The sequence below is a fragment of the Bufo bufo genome, chromosome 2 (genome assembly GCF_905171765.1).
Source record: "Bufo bufo chromosome 2, aBufBuf1.1, whole genome shotgun sequence".
Taxonomy (NCBI): Eukaryota; Metazoa; Chordata; class Amphibia; order Anura; family Bufonidae; genus Bufo; species Bufo bufo.
This window is the reverse complement of record NC_053390.1, coordinates 390,293,658-390,313,546: the sequence shown is the minus strand read 5'-3', so window position 1 is coordinate 390,313,546 and position 19,889 is coordinate 390,293,658. Positions and strand designations below refer to the sequence as shown.

General features: G+C 44.0%; 1 protein-coding gene across 1 annotated transcript in view; it reads left to right on the top strand.

The window, feature by feature from the left end:
* Positions 1-19,889, top strand: part of FSD1L (fibronectin type III and SPRY domain containing 1 like) — a 64,280-nt gene that overhangs the window by 31,100 nt on the left and 13,291 nt on the right. The window contains 4 exon segments of the mRNA XM_040417210.1: positions 1,924-2,133; positions 4,187-4,285; positions 7,242-7,371; positions 11,176-11,205. Of these exon segments, the coding sequence (XP_040273144.1) occupies positions 1,924-2,133; positions 4,187-4,285; positions 7,242-7,371; positions 11,176-11,205 (469 nt within the window).

Sequence of the window (19,889 nt, the reverse complement as noted above, 5' to 3'; positions counted from 1 at the left end):
AGTCACTGATAGGACCTTCCCTCTATGACTGTGTATACAGAGATAGCTGTCAGTCACTGATAGGACCTTCCCTCTGACTGTGTATACAGAGATAGCTGTCAGTCACTGATAGGACCTTCCCTCTATGACCGTGTATACAGAGATAGCTGTCAGTCACTGATAGGACCTTCCCTCTATGACTGTGTATACAGAGATAGCTGTCAGTCACTGATAGGACCTTCCCTCTATGACTGTGTATACAGAGATAGCTGTCAGTCACTGATAGGACCTTCCCTCTATGACTGTGTATACAGAGATAGCTGTCAGTCACTGATAGGACCTTCCCTCTATGACTGTGTATACAGAGATAGCTGTCAGTCACTGATAGGACCTTCCCTCTATGACTGTGTATACAGAGATAGCTGTCAGTCACTGATAGGACCTTCCCTCTATGACTGTGTATACAGAGATAGCTGTCAGTCACTGATAGGACCTTCCCTCTATGACAGTGTATACAGAGATAGCTGTCAGTCACTGATAGGACCTTCCCTCTATGACTGTGTATACAGAGATAGCTGTCAGTCACTGATAGGACCTTCCCTCTATGACTGTGTATACAGAGATAGCTGTCAGTCACTGATAGGACCTTCCCTCTATGACTGTGTATACAGAGATAGCTGTCAGTCACTGATAGGACCTTCCCTCTATGACTGTGTATACAGAGATAGCTGTCAGTCACTGATAGGACCTTCCCTCTATGACTGTGTATACAGAGATAGCTGTCAGTCACTGATAGGACCTTCCCTCTATGATTGTGTATACAGAGATAGCTGTCAGTCACTGATAGGACCTTCCCTCTATGACTGTGTATACAGAGATGGCTGTCAGTCACTGATAGGACCTTCCCTCTATGACTGTGTATACAGAGATAGCTGTCAGTCACTGATAGGACCTTCCCTCTATGACTGTGTATACAGAGATGGCTGTCAGTCACTGATAGGACCTCCTCCTGGACTTCAAAGCCCACAATGAGCAAGAATTTAAAATGAATGAAATGCAAGTTATACTGAATCTTTTCCTATAAAACTATATATCGATCTGCTCAGCTCCTCCTGCTCTATAACAATCTGCCAGAAGCTGAAACACCATGTTTAATATGAGAGGTTCCCTTTAATGTTAATAAATGACAGCTTGGATGACCTGTATACATTGTACAGTGCACCCATATAGTGCTGATTTCTACATGTCCTTCCCACCACTTATACACACACAGGCAGCTGCTTGCTTCCTATAGATATTATTGTTCAAAGTGAATGTCTCTTGCCTGCTTAGGTGGTCTACCAGAATTAGACCATATTACCAGAAATGTGACAATATCCAGGTGAAGAATGCATACATTTGGTATAACGCTTTCACTGGAATTCACTTTCCAAGCCATTCAACAAAACAGCCAGCTATCTGCTGTTAAATAATTCTGTTCTTTTTGGGTCTGATGATCTCATTGCTCATGTTCTTCATGGTGAAGTATGCTAATTGTGTAACAGTATGCCGGCTCCGTCCTTCACTGTCCTTTTACGTCTGTCACTGCTTAAAGCATAAAGGCATCAGAAACCTTATTACCGCTCATTCTTTCCAAAACTGTCTACATAAGGTTATATGTTTTACAGCACATTAGTCATTTAGCAGATCCCTGTGGTTGTAAAATTCTTCTTCTTCTATATTATGAAATAGCAATCATCTGTGTGGTGCTTTAACTACCTAAATGCATGAACTTCATGCCAGCCGGAGTATGCAGTGTCCACTGATGTCTAAGCTGGCCTTCTATTCAGCCTGGCACTATCCTGTGAATTACAGTAACTTGACCAGTATTGATCTCGGGGGTAGTTAAATAGCTTTTCATGAAATAAAAAAAAAATTATTGGTTTCCTTATTTTTCTTCTCCAGTGCCCAAAGCGCCAGAGATCGATCCAGCAGATTGTCTAGTAGCTGATAATTGTGTGACTGTAGCATGGAGAATGCCTGAAGAAGACAACAAGATCGACCATTATGTTCTGGAATATAGGAAAACAAACTACGATGGCCTTCCAAGGGTTAAAGATGAGAGATGTTGGGAGATGGTTGATAATATAAAGGGAACAGAGTACACGCTTTCTGGTGAGTTTTTCATACCCCACTTTAGGAAAGTGGAGTATGGGGACGGGAAAACTGCCGTCGTTCATAATCCATAATATTGTAATAGTTGTTGGACATGGCTTTTAGAACGCCGTGTATGAGCCTTGGTTGTAGGTTTTATAATGTTCATATAACCTTTGTAAAGACATCAGATGACTTATCACAGCCGCGGCTCCCCTGACCCAAACTGACTGCTTCATAGTAATTTATAATACAGTCCATTCTTATCTGATTAAGGGGCTATTGTACTGTACTGACATGATGAGGTTCCTACAGTCCAATAGACGCCTGATCAGATAGAGAATGACTATATCATAAAACACTGTAATAGTCAGCTGGGGTTATGAGATCCAGCCGACACACAGACTGCGTTTCCCGGGCTGATCATGGTCGTGTGCATGAGCCCTTATAGAGAACCATTCATCCTAATGGTATAGTCACTCATGGCAGATTTGTGGCAGAAACTTCTGTGACTGTCCCATTCATCTATGTAGACCTTTATGAACACAAATGGCTCTGTATTTTGGTCCTCAAATAACGGATCTGTAAAACACGGATACCTTAGTGTGCATTCCACATTTTTCTCACTCCCATCAACAGAAAGGACTATACTTGTCCACAATACAGATGGAAAATGAGACCTTAGCTGCCTAAACAGCCCCATTCAGGTGTGTTCAGGACATATTCACACATGGTGGACATGCTGTCGATTTCTGCCCAGAATTGCAACTGAAAATTCCACAGCATATTACATTACCATGATAGAACTTGATCCACAGCATGTCAGTTTATGTCCACTACATATTTCACACTTTGCAGTGATTAAGGTGAAATCTGCGAAAAAAACACATGTAATATTTGTGGATTTTGCTGTTGATTTCACCACAGTTACAGCAAAAATCTGACCAAGGCATTCTTGCCAAAAACCACCACAAACACTTTGGCCCAGATTCACTATTTCTATAAAGTACTTAAAGGGGTTCTCTCATCATAGACAATGGGGGAATATCACTAGGATATGCCCCCATTGTCTTATAGGTGCAGGTCCCACCCCTGAGACCCGCATCTATAAGGAGAACGGAGCCCGGCCAGGTGGTGGCTGGAGTCCGGCCACCTCCAAGCCAGCTCCCCATAGAAGTGAATGGGAGCGTACCATGCATGCGAGGCCCCCGCTCCCATTCATTTCTATGAGGCCGAGCCAGCCCCATAGAAAATGAATGGAGGGCGGCTGCCCATGCGCAGTGCGCCCTCCTTTACTTTTGGGGCTCTGTTCTCGATATAGGTGCGGGGCCCAGCGGTTGGACCGTACCTAATAAGACAATGGGGGCATATCCTAGCAATATGCCCACATTGTCCATGATGAGACAACCCCTTTCAGCTTAGCCAGGCTGTATAGATCTGCACCAGATTTACCACAGCGCCCCAGCTGGATGATAAATTTGAGGCAGGGATAGACACTTTTCTAGGACTCTATACCAGCTATTGGTTGGCTTACTGTGAGGCACAATTGTGGCAGATTTTTGGCGCATAAGGGCACATCTGAGGCCTGCCCCTTTCCTATGACTCTCTATCCCCTTCCTGCAAAGCTGCGCCCCTTGTTGAGCATGTTGGAAAAATGTGTAGAAACCATAGATGTGCCAGTTTGTGCCACTTTTTGGACAGAGCCTAGCTCTAATAAATAGCAAATAAATAAAAAAAATATGACAGTTACCCTTTAAAGTTTACAGAAATAGCTGCTCGTTTTTTTTCTCTTGACATTCAGCTCTTTAGCAGAACAAACTTCTTACTAAGGGTTCCTTACATATAATAGTAGTTGGCAAGCCCGTGTGTGGCATCATTTACTCTAGCCAGTTCTTCCATCAGAATTACTGGTTATATCTTTCTTTGTGTACTAGTTCTGGTGCTGTATCCTGGCGGGTGACATATGCTGGATAAAACAATTCCATTGTAAAATGTTTTATATGTTAAATAAATGATTATAGTGAAGATTACAAAAAAGCAATCCCACATTTTGTTTTTTTGTATTCATATACAGGTTTGAAGTTCGACTCCAAGTTTATGAACTTCAGAGTACGTGCTTGTAACAAAGCTGTAGCAGGGGAATACTCCGATCCCATCACACTGGAAACCAAAGGTACAGAAATATGCTGCCTAAATCGTTAAATGGCCTATTATCCATGAAACTAGCTTACTAACCTCTGCTAAAGAAGTGCTCTCCCTATGTCCCGCTACATCTAGAGGAAAGAAGGTTTGTACACAGACATAGAAGAGGATTCTTTACGGTAAGAGCAGTGAGACTATGGAACTCTCTGCCTGAGGAGGTAACATAGTACATAAGGCCGAAAAAAGACATTTGTCCATCCAGTTCGGCCTGTTATCCTGCAAGATGATTCAGAGGAAGGCAAAAAAAAAAACTGAGGTAGAAGCCAATTTTCCCCACTTTAGGGGAATAAAAAATTCCTTCCCGACTCCAATAAGGAAATCAGACTAACTCCCTGGATCGACGACCCCTCTCTAGTAGCTATAACCTGTAATATTATTACACTCCAGAAATACATCCAGGCCCCTCTTGAATTCCTTTATTGTACTCACTATCACCACCTCCTCAGGCAGAGAGTTCCATAGTCTCACTGCTCTTACCATAAAGAATCCTCTTCTATGTTTGTGTACAAACCTTCTTACCTCCAGATGCAGGTGGTGATGGTGATCAAGGGAGTTATTCTGATTGCCTGATTGGAGTCAGGAAGGAATATTTTCCCCTAAAATGAAGAAAATTTGCTTCTACCTCACAGGGTTTTTTTGCCTTCTTCTGGATCATCTTGCAGGATAACAGGCCAAACTTGATTGAGGGACAGATGTCTTTTTTCAGCCTTATAAACTATGTTACTATGTTATGTCCTTATTGATCATAAGTAAAATACAACATAGCCCTTAATATTTGTTCCAGCCATGTGTTAGTTATCTTGGATTATCATCTGTCTGATTGCACTCTAGTGCCCATAGATGTCACTGCGCAATAGACCGTACATTTCATTCTCCTCTTGTCTTGCATGACTTTGTGAGTGTCTCCATGGTTTTAGCAGTTCTCTTCTTCTGGCATGCTCTCCTTCTTTGACTGGTAGTATCATGATGAACAGAATTAGTAGTTCTTTCAGACAGGGGGACATATGAAACTGTACTGTAGTGCAGAGAATTGTAGAAAGACACTGATTATCATGAAGCTAACTACTGTACAAATAATGAGGATCTTCTGCAGAGGGAATCCTTTGTATTGATATGGCACAAGTACATATGAATAGATCATCTTGGTGAAGCTTGTGCTCAAGCACTTTGGGAGAGATTCATCATACTGGTGCAAAGGGAAACTGGCTTAGTTACTCATAGCAACCAATTGGATTTCACCTTTCATTTTCCAAAGGATCTTTGAAAAATGAAAGGTAGAATCTGATTAGTTGCTGTGAGCAACTAAGCCAGTTTTCCTATGCACCAGTTTTGATACATTTCTCCCATTGTTCAAAGTAAATGGTCCCAGGCTTACTACTTTGTAGAAATGAAATCCATAAGTAGTTTTCACGCTGGTCTTTGTTTCCCCTTGCGAGGAGTGTGCCTCGTTATAAACTTGGCTAATCTAAGACAGCCTTGCGCCTGGTGGAAAAACGACTCCAGCCCCGTGTTTTTCACCAACGTGTTTAGTACATGTTAGGCTCGGTTCACATGTTTTTTTTCCCATCCGTTTAACGTATAGAAAAAACGTATACGTTAAACGGGTGCCTCAGACTGTTTCCATACAGTGGCATCCATTCGCCGTCGTTTAAAAAAAAAAAATACATGTTTTTTTTTACCAGACTCTGCAGGATGCAAGAACGTGGTGTTCTATGTTTTTGTATCCTTTTTTTCTAATGTATATGTCAAATGGAGGCATAAAATGTGATGTGAACTCACCCTTAGTCCCAGTCCCGTCAAGGCCCCCAATGCCCCTGCCTCGCCCAACTGTTGAAAATGTTTCTACACTGGCCATATGACTTAATATTAAGTTGCAAAGCTGGTCAAAAAGGGTACTTTTGACTATTTTTACACCAAAAGCTGGTGTAAAAATATTTGTAAATGACCCCCAATAAAGGATGTTTGAGGGGTTTGTACTTTATTTCCTTAGAAGCCCCTTTACTGGTGGCATTGATAAGATGAGTTTAACAACCCGTTCCTGTGATCTAGGAGTTTTTCTAGAGATTCTTTCTAGTAGAAACTAATTTACCCTGAGGGATTATGTCTAAACTACAGTAATCAGGCCAAGATAGAGAGGGCTGAAGACTTGTCATCGTGTTCTCCAGCTTTCACGCCAACGAGTCACTTCACATTAGTAGCAGCCAGGCAGACTACTGGTGAGCACTAGCAAGCGTTAGAGAAAAGACCAGAGTTGTGTCATTTTTGGCTTTATCTCTACATTTTGGCATCTGTGAGAGTTGTTTAACTCTTTCTGTGATGGGGCATTCCAAAGGTATTTTTTAGTCACCCTTGACCAATATATTTTTTTACCTCATTTAGGACACAAATTGAATTTTTTTTCTAGCCATCAACTAAGAAAATAATAAAATATAAGACATGGAATTAACTACATCATTGCAAAAAAAACGGTTTTCACTTTTTGGCTTTTTTTACTCACCCGTCTACAGCTTTGGTCATTTCAGTTTCCGCGCGAGCAGCTCGTCAGCTCTTGTTAAACCTTTCTCAATCACAGCCCCATTGATTCCACTAATAAATAGCACTATAGTATGCAATACCTCTTCCCCCTATTTCCTATTCCACTGTCTAGTGAGTGATATTCTAAAGCTATACACATCTATGAATTTTAACCCCTTCCCGACTGCCACCATACATGTATGGTGGAAGTTGGGTTTTAAAGATGGCGCCCACTCGCAAGAGCAGCAGGCGCCATAGCTGCCGGGTTTCTGCCATTTTAAACAGCAGACACCTGGGGCTAATGTCTGTGATCGGCGATCCATAGTATAAATGCATGTCAGGCATTTGTTTCTGTAATATCCAGAAGAGCCCAATATAGAGTGAAGGTTATCCATCCATACATTGTGTTTCAGCACTGACCTTCGGCCTGGACAACACATCGTCCCATCTTAACTTAAAAGTCGAGGACTCCTATGTAGAATGGGATCCAATGGGTGGAAAAAGTCAAGAAAGTAAAGTGAAAGGAAAAGAGAACAAAGGCAGGTAAGCAGAAATGGATTTGGCTGGTTCACCACATACTTATCCTGTTCAGAGGGAATGTGTCAATTTGCCCATCAATGTGTGCAGTACTGTATGTGGACATAGCCTGTGTAGGCTACATGATATGTCTGGAATACCACTTTCAAAGAATCTACAGCGCAGTTTTGCACCTAGTGTAGTCTTATATAATGTGGATTTAAGAACGACTTCATCAGTGATTTGCATTTGGAGATGTCCATGCTAGTTTATAAACTGCTATAACAGTGTGCTGATGGCAAAGCCAAAGCTGAGCCCAGATATACTCACTAGTGTTCCTTCACAAGATTTTTACCCGGGGATTAGGATGTGTATTTCTCTGTGAATTTTAATGCAGATTTCGGTGCAGATTACATTCCCCATTAAAATGAATGGGGACATTCTGCTGCAGAAAAGCCATAACACTTTATTATTTATGCAGCGGAATATTATTCCACAGAGGAACACAGGACGGGCATTGACACTTTTCAACCTCATGGTATAAAGTAGGAGGGTTTTTATGCTGCATACAGTTGCAATAAAAAGTATGTGAACCCTTTGGAATGATATGGATTTCTGCACAAATTGGTCATAAAATGTGACCTGATCTTCATCTAAGTCTCAACAACAGACATTCAGTCTGCTTAAACTAATAACACACAAATAATTAAATGTTACCATGTTTTTATTGAACACACCATGCAAACATTCACAGTGCAGGTGGAAAAAGTATGTGAACCCCTAGACTAATGACATCTCCAAGAGTTAATTGGAGTGAGGTCTCAGCCAACTGGAGACCAATCAATGAGATGATATTGGAGGTGTTGGTTACAGCTGCCCTGCCCTATAAAAAACACACATCAGTTCTGGGTTTGTTTTTCACAAGAAGCATTGCCTGATGTGAATGATGCCTCGCACAAAAGAGCTCTCAGAAGACCTACGATTAAGAATTGTTGACTTGCATAAAGCTGGAAAGGGTTATAAAAGTATCTCCAAAAGCCTTGCTGTTTATCAGTCCACAGTAAGACAAATTGTCTATAAATGGAGAACTTAAGGCTGTCTGTCCACCAGCTGAAGCTCAACAGAAGATGGGTGTTGCAACAGGACAACGACCCAAAGCACAGAAGTAAATCAACAACAGAATGGCTTAAACCAGTGGTGCCCAACCATTTTTCGTCTAAAGGGCCGCACTAGACTTGGTATAAATTTTGCGGGCCGGAACCAGGTAGCTTTGCCAGAAAGAAATGCAAACGCTGTGAGGGGGCACGTGTGAGCATTACTACTGTGAAGAGGGCACATATTTGGGCATAACTACTGTGAGGAGGGCACATATCCGGGTATAACTACTGTGAGGAGGGCACATATCAGGGTATAACTACTGTGAGCTATGAGGAGGGCACATATCCAGGCATAACTACTGTGAGGGGGCACGAGTGAGCATAACTACTGTGAAGAGGGCACATATCTGGGCATAACTACTGTGAAGAGGGCACATATCTGGGCATAACTACTGTGAAGAGGGCATGTGTGAGCATTACGTCTGTGAAGAGGGCACATATCTTGGCATTATTACTGTGAGGGGGCACATATCTTGGCATTATTACTGTGAGGGGGCATGTGATGTATACATGTGTGTAATGTATGTAGTGCAGTATGTGATGATCACACACTGCACTACATACATTACACACACATGTATACATCACATACTGCGCTGTCACCTTCTTCTGCAGGTCTACCTTGATGTCTGGTCTTTAGGCTTCAGTCAGATCCTGCGCCGTGTGCCCGACACCACCAGGAGCTGGCCCCTCCTCATTTCATCTCCCGCCTGCTTCTCCTACAGCAGGGCGCTCTATCTCTCCAGTGCCCACCCAATCTTAACAATCGGGAGCGTGGCTAGAAATGACTGGGCCCCTTAGCAAAAAAATTTATGGGCCCCCCCCTCCTGGATCTCTCACCTCCACATACCTATCTTCCAGAGCTCCCACCCAAACACCCCTCCAGGACCTCATACCCCAACATCCCCACAGCCCTCCCTAGATCCCCCCTTCAGTGCCGTCCACAGATATCCCCCCTTCAGTGCCGTCCACAGATATCCCCCACCCAGAGCCGCTTCCTAGCTAATTTATTCACTGCACTTGCATCTGTGAAATTGAAGAGAAGCGCCGTAATCTTGCACTGGCAGAGGCCAGGAAGATGGTGCATGCGCACTTCGATGCCTCTGCCAGTGCGCCTGTGCAAGATTACGGCGCTTCTCTTCAATTTCACAGAGGCAAGTGCAGTGAATAAATTAGCTAGGAGGCGGCGCTGGGCGGGGAGATTGCAGGCACAGGCAGCATCGCTTTGCTGCCTGTGCCGTTCGCAGCGCACCCTGCGCTAGTGCGCTGATAAAGTCCAGTCACTGGGCGGGCCGCAAGACACGGCTTCGCGGGCCGCATTTGGCCCGCGGGCCGTAGGTTGGGCATCACTGGCTTAAACAGAAGAACATACGCCTTCTAGAGTGACCCAGTCAGAGTCCTGACCTCAACTCGATTGAGATGCTGTGGCATGACCTCAAGAAAGCGATTCACACCAGACATCCCAAGAATATTGCTGAACTGAAACAGTTCTGTAAAGAGGAATGGTCAAGGATTACTCCTGACCGTTGTGCACGTCTGATCTGCAACTACAGGAAACGTTTGGTTGAAGTTATTGCTGCCAAAGGAGGTTCAACCAGTTATTAAATCCAAGGGTTCACATACTTTTTCCACCTGCCCTGTGAATGTTTACATGGTGTGTTCAATAAAAACATGATAACATTTAATTCTTTGTGTGTTATTAGTTTAAGCAGACTGTGATTGTCTATTGTTGTGACTTGTCTTAGATGAAGATCAGATCACATTTTATGACCAATTTGTGCAGAAATCCATATCATTCGAAAGGGTTCACATACGTTTTCTGGCAACTGTATTTTCTAGTGGATTTTTAGGTAGGCACGCACATTGAGGCTATGGGCTCCTTTATGGGCACACCAAGCGTTCTTTTCATTATAGTGACTTGATTGCTTTAAATTAAGTGAATGAGGAGTATAATTAAAACCAATAATCATGTTTCCGTTGCGGTCATGTAAATATTTATTTTCATATTCTGTCTATATAGAAGACAGTGAACATTTGTGATTACAGACAAATATCACCAAAGCATATTTCCATCTTTTAATAAGCTGTCATTTTACAATACAAAACTCTCGGCAGATTTATTTATTAATAGTTTTTTTTGTTAGAGAGCTCCAAATCCTCTGTATACACAATTCACCACCAGGGGGAGCTTAGTGCAAACAATTGTTACTGAATTTAGTGAATAAACAGTATGCAGTGAGCTCCTAAGCTCCCCCTTGTGGTGCTTGTGAGCAGACAGAATTTAATGATTTAATTCTGTGTCAATACAGGAAAGGCTCAGGTTCTTATTAAAAATGTAATTAACACACAATTTTAGCCTCAGGAATTACATTTAAGTGTGGCGAATCATATTTAAAGCACTATTTTTTTACTACTACGTTAATAGTATCCTCAAAAATTCTTGAAGGTACTTGGTGGCTGTCAGGGTTTTATGGTACATTTTCCCTCCCACCTGTTTTGAAATCAAAGAATATGTTGGGATTATTCAATGTTACTTCATTAGTAAATTGACACCAATAAAAGTGGATATACAATTTTGCTGGAATGCAGACTGACACATCTCTATTCATATCATCAATCTGCTCATGTACTCTTCAAGTAACTCATTATTGTGCTTGTTTCTGTTGTCTGACAGTGGCCATGTTACCTTGAAGAACAACCCCAGGTGACGAGAATGTAGATATGACTAGCACTAGGACCTCTTCTGGCTTGCCTGGAATTTCTAGCATAAAACAGTTTCTAACACTAGTTTCCTTTTAATACTCCATGCAAACAGTCTGGCCAGCCTTTCCTTAGATCACAGAAAGCATTTGTCTTGGGTTTTATCTACAGAAATAATGATTTTGATTCCATCATTCAAATTAGTAGCATGTAGGAAATGGAAATCTATGATGGAATTCACACCCGGTGGGGTTAAACTGCTGTGAACAGATCTGCAGCACATGATCCACCTCTGATTGTGAACAATGCATGTTTCCGTTCAGCGACAGCGAACAGGGATCTTGAGACAATGAAACAAAGTATATTTAAAGGTTTGTCCTGTATATATCGCAAAGGCATTTGAACGTTTTGGGGTGTCTGAGATAATGGTACGGGCATCAACGCTACTTCCATGTAATAGGTTAACACATCTCAGCTATGTCTGAGCCATTTGACAAATCTGGAAGGCTACAGGTATCTACAGTCATTAAGCCTGGTCCTATTTACAAGCTTATTTGCAGCTTATTTCTAAGTACATAAGCCTTCAACATTACTTTGCTAATTAAAAAATATTTGCTTTCTTTTATCTCTGGCAGGCTGCTGGATTTCTGTTGCTGGAAATGTAACTTTTTTTCCTGTATATATTCATCGTCTATGGGCAAATACTTAGGTGACTTCATAGGTTACATTTAAAACGCATTCTTTACCTCCACTTGTAAGCGGTAACCTAAGCAATGTGAAAATGTTGCCCATAAATGATTATTTCCTATATTAGGGAAGTGCCCTGCCTTCACCTTCTATACCAGGGAAGCAGGACTCCCCCGAAGAGGGCGCTCCATAAACTGAAAACATATTCCAGCTTGTGTTACGTTTTGGTTCTTAGCCTGGCTTGTATCTTTATTTCTTTTTCATGCTTTCGTATGCTACCCTTTCATTTGGTAAGTAAACTTTGTGTTCTAGTCCTCTTCTCAAGCTTTCATTTGCTTTTGGAATGTGACAGTTGAATTTGACCTGTTGAATGGCTTTATTATTTTGCATTTAGCTTGTTGCTGCTGTGAATATTGTTGCTGACTAGAAGTAATATAATAAACATTAAAATAATATGATAGATAGCATGTCAGTAGTAACTTGGGGAAAATGTTGATTTATTCAATGACAGTCTAAAGGTAGCCATTAGTGTTGATTGAGCACCAAAGTGCTCGGGTGCTCTGGCCGAGCCCCCGAGTATAACGGAAGTCAATAGGAGAACCCGAGCATTAAACCAGGCACCCCCTGCTCTGAAGTGGGGAGGGTGTCTGGTTTATAGGAAAAGGTCAGAAAATGATGGAAAAACCACTAAAATGGTTCGGGAACAGCATGGGGAGGATGTCTGGATGCATCTTGGACTCCCAGGTCGCTGCTGGAAACGATGATGTCCGAGAAGAACTCCACTTTTACAGACTGACAATAATACGCACCAAACCGAAGATAAAATCGATTTTTAGAGAAAAAATTATTAGGAAACATTCTTTCCTGTATATTTACTTGTATATAATGTTCAGGTGTTGCCAAAAATTACAAGGAAGAGGCACTCTGATACAACCTGTATATCTCATAAAGGAGGGCCTTATTCCAATTGTAGTACAATTGTTCATGTAGTGGGACTCCTACACTCATAAAGCCTATGCACTAAGTGAAAAAGCTGCCAAAAATTACAAGGAATCATTACTACAATACACCCTTTTTTACACATAAAGGAGGGCATCATACACACCCTTGAAAAATTATGATTAATGGCCTGCTGGTGACCCTCAAAAATATTTGGAGCAAGGGCCTGCTGATCTGACCATCTAAAACATTATGGGCGAGGGCCTTCTGCCGCTTTGGTGACTCTAGATAAACTGGGGTCGATCGCACGTTCCCGTGACGGCGGCAATTCATTTGGATGTCTGCCCTATCAACTTTCGAATCCTGGTTCGATTCCGGAGAGGGAGCCTGAAAAACAGCTACCGCTACCACATCCAAGCAAGGCAGCATGCGCGCAAATTACCTATTAGGTATAATTAGGGGAGCTGACCCTGTAAAAGATTTTAGGTGCAGGCCTGCTGGTGAGCTGACCCTCTAAAAGGTTGTAGGTGAGAGCCTGCAGGTGAGCTGACCCTCTAAAACATTATATGCGAGGGCTTTCAGGTGAGCTGACCCTGTAAAAGATTGTAGGTGAAGGCCTGCTGGTGAGTTGTCCCTGTAAAACATTATATGCGACAAATTAGCATGTGTTGATATGATGGAAGAGGAGAAGGAGGATGAGAAAAGGAAGATTCAGCCGTATACACTTGTTTGTGGTGTAAGGGGTGCATGGGAATACAGTTTATTCAGCACATTATAAACAACACATCTAAAGTGCCTTTATGTTCATCAGCTTTCCTCTGGTGGAGTTGAGAAGACATGGTCAATCCAGGCCTTGTTCATTTTTATAAGAGTGAACCTGTCAGCATTTTCAGTTGACAGGCGGATACGCTTATCTGTTATAATGCCACCAGCAGCACTTAATACCAGCTCAGACAAAACGCTGGCGGCAGGGCAGGCCAGCACCTCCAAGGCATAGAGCGCCTGCCACATGTCCAGCTTGGACAGCCAGTAGTTGTAAGGCACTGAGTGATCCTTGAGGATGCTGACACAGTCTGCTATGTACTCCTTCACCATCTTCCAAAATTTTTCCCTCCTTGTGACACTAGGCCGCGCATCAGGGTGAGGGTGCTGGCGGGGTGTCATGAAACTGTCCCAGGCCTTGGAGAGTGTTGCCCTGCCTCTGTTGGAACTGCTGTGTGTTCCCCTTGTCTCCCCTACTTGGTTGGCCAAGGATCTACGGACTCTGCCGCCAGTGTTGTCGGATGGAAATTTTTGGAGCAATTTTTCAACAAGGATCTTCTAGTATTGCACCGTTTTGCTCGTCCTCTCCACCAGGGGAATGAGAGATGAGAAGTTTGTAGCGGGGGTCAAAAAGGGTGAACAACCAGTAATCTGTGTTGTCTAAAATGTGCATAACGCGCGGGATGCGGGAAAGGCAGCCTAACATGAAGTCAGCCATGTGTGCCAGAGTACCAGCAGGCAAGACTTCGCTGTCGTCATCAGGAGGATCACTCTCAATCTCCTCATCCTCTTCTGCCCACCCACTCTGAAGAGATGGAATGAAACTTCCATGGGTACTACCCTCTGTAGCGGAGGCAACCGTCTTCTGCTCCTCCTTCTCCTCTTCATTGTCCAATTCGCGCTGAAAAGACGAACTGAGGGTGGTCTGGCTATCACCCTGTGTAATGTTTTCCCCGATTTCCACCACCTCTTAAGCGTTGTCCTTAATTGTGAGCAGCGAGCGTTTGAGTAGACAGAGAAGTGGGATGGTTACGCTGATAATAGCGTTATCGCCGCTCACCATCTGTGTTGTTTCCTCAAAGTTTCTTAGAACCTCACAGAGGTTAGACATCCATGCCCACTCCTCGCTTGTGAATAGCGGTAGCTGATTGGAAAGGTGACGACCATGTTGCAGCTGGTATTCCACTTCTGCCCTCTGCTGCTATCAAATCCTGGCCAACATGTGGAACGTGGAGTTCCAGCGCGTGCTCACATTACACAACAGCCGGTGAGCTGGCAATTTCAAGCGCTGCTGCAGCGTTGACAGACCGGCTGAAGCTGTCTATGACTTGCGGAAATGTGCACACACGCGGCGCACCTTCAGCAGTAGCTCAGGCAAATTGGGGTAGGTTTTGATAAACCGCTGAACCACAAGGTTGAACACGTGGGCTAGGCATGGGATGTGTCTGAGCTTGCCGAGCTCCAAAGCCGCCACCAAGTTACGGCCATTATCAGACACAACCATGCCTGGTTGTAGGTTGAGTAGCGAGAGCCACATCTCAGTCTGGTCTCTTATCCCATGCCACAGCTCTGCGGCGGTGTGCTGTTTGTCCCCTAAGCATATCAGCTTCAGCACGGCCTGTTGCCGCTTCCCCACTGCAGTGCTACACTGCTTTCAGCTACCGACTGATGACTGACTGGTGCTGCACATGGATAATTCGGAGGTGGAAGTGGAGGAGGAGGCAGAAAAGTGGGGTTTGGAGCCACTAACGTAGGTGCTGGCGGAAACCCTGATCGACGTAGGGCCCGCAATCCTTGGTGTCGGTAGCACCTGTGCCATCCCAGGATACGACTCGCTCCTGGCCTCCACAACATTCACCCAGTGTGCTGTCAGGGAAATGTAGCGTCCCTGGCCGAATGCACCATGTGTCCGTGGTTAAGTGGACCTTTCCAGTAACAGTGTTGGTCAGGGCACATGTGATGTTATGGGACACATGTTAGTGTAAGGTGGGCATGGCACACCTTGAAAAATAGTGGCGGCTGGGGACTGCGTAACGCGGGACGGCCGCCTACATCAGGCTGCGGAAGGCCTCAGTGTCCAGAAGCCTAAATGGCAACGTTTCCAGGGCCAGTAATTTGGAAAGCTGGGCATTTAGTGCAATGGCTTGTGGGTGGGTGGCTGGGTATTTTCGCTTGCGTTCAAAGACCTGGGGTAAGGACATTTGGAGGCTGAGCTGGGACACAGAAGTGGATGTGGTCGCCGATGGTGCTTGCGAAGGTCCAGGTGCAGGGCGGGCCTGCGCCTTCGACAGGGGATTGGCCAGCACGTAACATAGGGGCAGTGGTGTGACCCGCAGACACAGATTGTGGACCCAGGCGTTTGTCCCACTTATTACGGTGCTTGGATGCCATGTGGCAGATCATGCTGGTGGTGGTGAGGTTGCTAGTGTTCACGCCCCGGCTCATTTTCGTATAGCACAGGTTGCAAACTACTATTCTTTTTTCATCCACACTTTCCTCAAAAAAGCGTCATACTGCGGAACATCTACCCCTTGGCAAGGGAGATTTCCGCAAGGGGGTGCTCCGTGGAACAGTTGCGTGCCTGTTTGGTGTGGCCTGCCTTCTTCCTTTTGGCACCCCATTGCCTCTTCCAGCCTGTTGTGGTGCTGCAGATCCCTCCCCCTCTGTACTGCTGCCCTCATTCGGCTTTCCACCTTCCCAGGTTGGGTCACTGACCTCCTAGTCCACGACCTCCTCTTCCACTTCCTCACTCTGATTATCCTCCTAATTTGTTGACCTAACTACAACCTCAGTGATTGACAACTGTGTCTCATCCTCTTCATCAACCTCTTGAGACAGTAATTGCGGTTGACTCATTGGCAACTGTGTCTCATCATCATCCACCTCATTAAACACTAATTGCTGTTCCCCGCTGTCATGTTCTTGTGACTGTGGATGCTCAAGAGGTTGGGAATCAGGGCACAAGATCTCATATCCCCCTTCAAGGGTGCTTGGTGAAAGGGCCAAATCAAGTAATGGCGATGAAAAGAGGTCCTCGGAATATCCGAGTGTGGGATCACTTGTTTGGCCAGATTGTACATGGTGGGAGGAAGGAGGATCAGGGTGAGGATTGTGTTGACCAGACTCCTGGCTACTGAGACTGGACTTGGTGGAAGACAGGGTGGTGCTCTAATCCAACTGACCAGCTGCTCGCACTGGGCTGACTTCGCAAGCATTGTCCTGCGCCGCCCTGCAAACTGGGACATGAAGCTAGGTATCGTAGATGATTGTTTTTCTTGTGCTCTTGCAGCAGGCACAGTTTCTCGGCACCCAGGGCCATGGCCTCTGCGTGCACCATCAACACTTCCCTGTCCCTTACTGCTCGCCTTCTTCATTTTTAATGTGATATATGCTTGAAAATATGTCACATGTACAGTAGTGTAGGATTTGGAAGTGTATGCGCAAAAACATTTACAAAGGTATTTGTGATGAGGAAACGTTATACAGGACAGGTACCACAGGTAATGTCACTGTTCGTAGTGTCTACGGAAAAAGTACACTGGATGTCACTGATATTTTAGGGATGCGCACACTTTAAACAGGAGATGTGGCACAGATAATTTAACTGTCCGCAGCGGTATTTAGCTCAGGATGCGCTAAAAATATATATTGCTGCTGTCACACACAATAGTCCTTAAAAGGACTTTTGGGTCTCTGAAACGTTTTTGTACAAAATAAATATTCAATTACACTCCCTACACTCTCTGTCCCTTCCTATGCACAGCTCTCCCTGACTACGAATGAGCTGAACATGCGTCATCGGGTGCTATATAGCACCCGATGACGCGTTCCGGCCAGCCAAACACTGTAAGGCCAGTAGTCAACATGGCTACTGGCATTACAGTGAGGGCAATACTTACCTGGACGTTTTTATTGGCTGCGTAGCAGCCAAGAAACTTGCGGGGAGGAGACTCAAGCACATGCGGTACTTGGCCGAGTACCGCCATGTGCTGAGCACCGAGCTGCTCGAGCCGAACAGGTGTTCGGCCGAGCATGCTCGATCAACACTAGTAGCCATATAATTTGATGTGGCAGTCTAGTCAAGAAGATGCTTAGATGCTCTCAATGTTATGCACAGGATTTATTGTGTCTCCTAGAGCAGTGGTTCTCAACATTTTGAAGCCAAGAAGTTCAAACTGAGTACCCCCAAGGGTGCTAAATGTTAAGCCAATGAGGCCATTCTCATGCCACGGTCAAAGGCTTTGTTTTAAGCATCTGACAGCAGTTCCTTCAGATTTGACAGAAAGATTAAAGCTGCATGCATCCACCCATCCGGATGTGTCCCAGACCAGGAAGTGAAGTTTTTAAGGAGCTGAACTGAGAGTGGAGCAGACTTGAAAAAAAAACTCTGTTGCTCTGAAACGAAAATTCCGAAATTTTCTAAAAATAATGAGAAGTTTAACTCCACATTTGCATGGTCGTATAGTTGCGCCGAAGAAGTGTCCCCGTTGTGTGTGTGTGTGGATTTCAAAGTGCGCCTCTCCCGTTGTAATTGCGCCCTTCATTTTTCAGAACTCCTTTGGAAATTGAAAGGTGGGACCTAATTGGTTGCTATGGGCAACTAAGCCAGTTTTCCTTTACACCAGTTTGATAAATCTCAGTGTATGGAAGTGTCTGCTTCCAGTTCCATACACTATATAGTTTGTGGCGCCACAGTGTCCCAAAATGGCTGATCGTGGGGGTACCAGATCTCAGACCCCCACCAGTCTGATATTGATAACCTACCTGAGGATAGGTCATCAGTATCTGCAACCCGGACAACCCCTTTAACATTACCTCTATGATGGCATGCGCACTCTTTCTTAAACTGACAACCTGATTCTTTACTTTGGCAGGGAACTGAAATATCTGTTTCCTGCCACTAAAACCCTCTACACACAGCTCTTGATTGGTGTGTTGCTGCTTGTTCATTTAAGCTTTGCCAGGGAAACCCATGACAACATTGATCACCTTGGTCTCGAGAACTTCCCTGCATTTCGTTGTGTACAGATCACGTGCTAACCTAAGACCAGATATGTAAAATCACCACTTTATAAATATAGTAAATTGTGAAAAAACGACAAATAAATAAAAGGGGTTATCCCATGAATAATGTAAAAGATTAAAATAAATCTCTTTCTAATAAAGTTAGAACCAGCCCTGTACCTCACATGGATCCAGAGATCTCCCTATTCATTGCTCTACTACATTTATATCAAGCTGACAGCTCAGGGGGAGTGTCTTTTCTGCTGCAGATAAGGGGGCGTGTCCATGATCTTCCAATCAGTTTAGGAGGCAGTTAGAAAATGAAACTGAGCATGTGCGGCCTTCTCAGTGAGCAGGTCAAAGAAATAAGAAATTAAGTGGCGCAATAAAGATACGTTTTACTGAATAACTCGGTAGCTATACAAAATGTTTAATTGCATGCAATTATAAAAGTATTCAGATCCAGGGGCTGGTTTGAGAAATGTGGAATATTTTTCGTGGGACAACCCCTTTAATAGAAAAACACTGAATAAAGTAAACCTCCTCTAAACAAAAAATAAAGAGGTCACACCCCCCCATCTCCACCAGTAATTTTTGGCAAGAATCTATATACTCCTGTGCCTTCAGTTATTGATGATCACCCATGTGCTGAGGCTAGGTCTAATGCTAATGGAGGAAGATTCATCATAAAATTACATGGGGACTTCTCGTTCTAGAGCGATGTCATACATATTTGCATTGCTAGGTGTGGGAGAATTAGAGGCTACAATTTTGGAGGATTATTAACAGAACAAACTACTTAAAAACATCATTTAAAATAGGGACATATAAATCATTCTGATGTCTTTGAATCTCCAACATGTGTGTGATGAGCAAGCACTATCCTTTTTTATCAGAAAGACACAAGAAGAAACATAATATCAGATTGGCTGGGGTCCTGGGAATGGACCTCTGCCAATCAGCTGTTTGAAGAGGCCACTGTGTTCACTGAAGTTCCTGCGAGCACTGCGGTCTATTCACAGCTAACTAAACACAGCGCCGTACATTATATAGCGGTTATACTTGGTATTGCCGCTCAGGTCGATTCACTTGAATGGGACTGAGCTGCACCAAGGCCACTTGACCAATCAAGAATGACGTCACTGGCCTAGGAAGAGACCTAAGCGCTTACAGAGCGCAGCCGCCTCTTCGAACAACTGATTGGGGGGGTTCCCGGGAGTCAGACCCCTGTTGATCTGATATTGATGACCCATCCTGAGGATAAGACCATCAATATCAAATTCTTGGATAACCCCT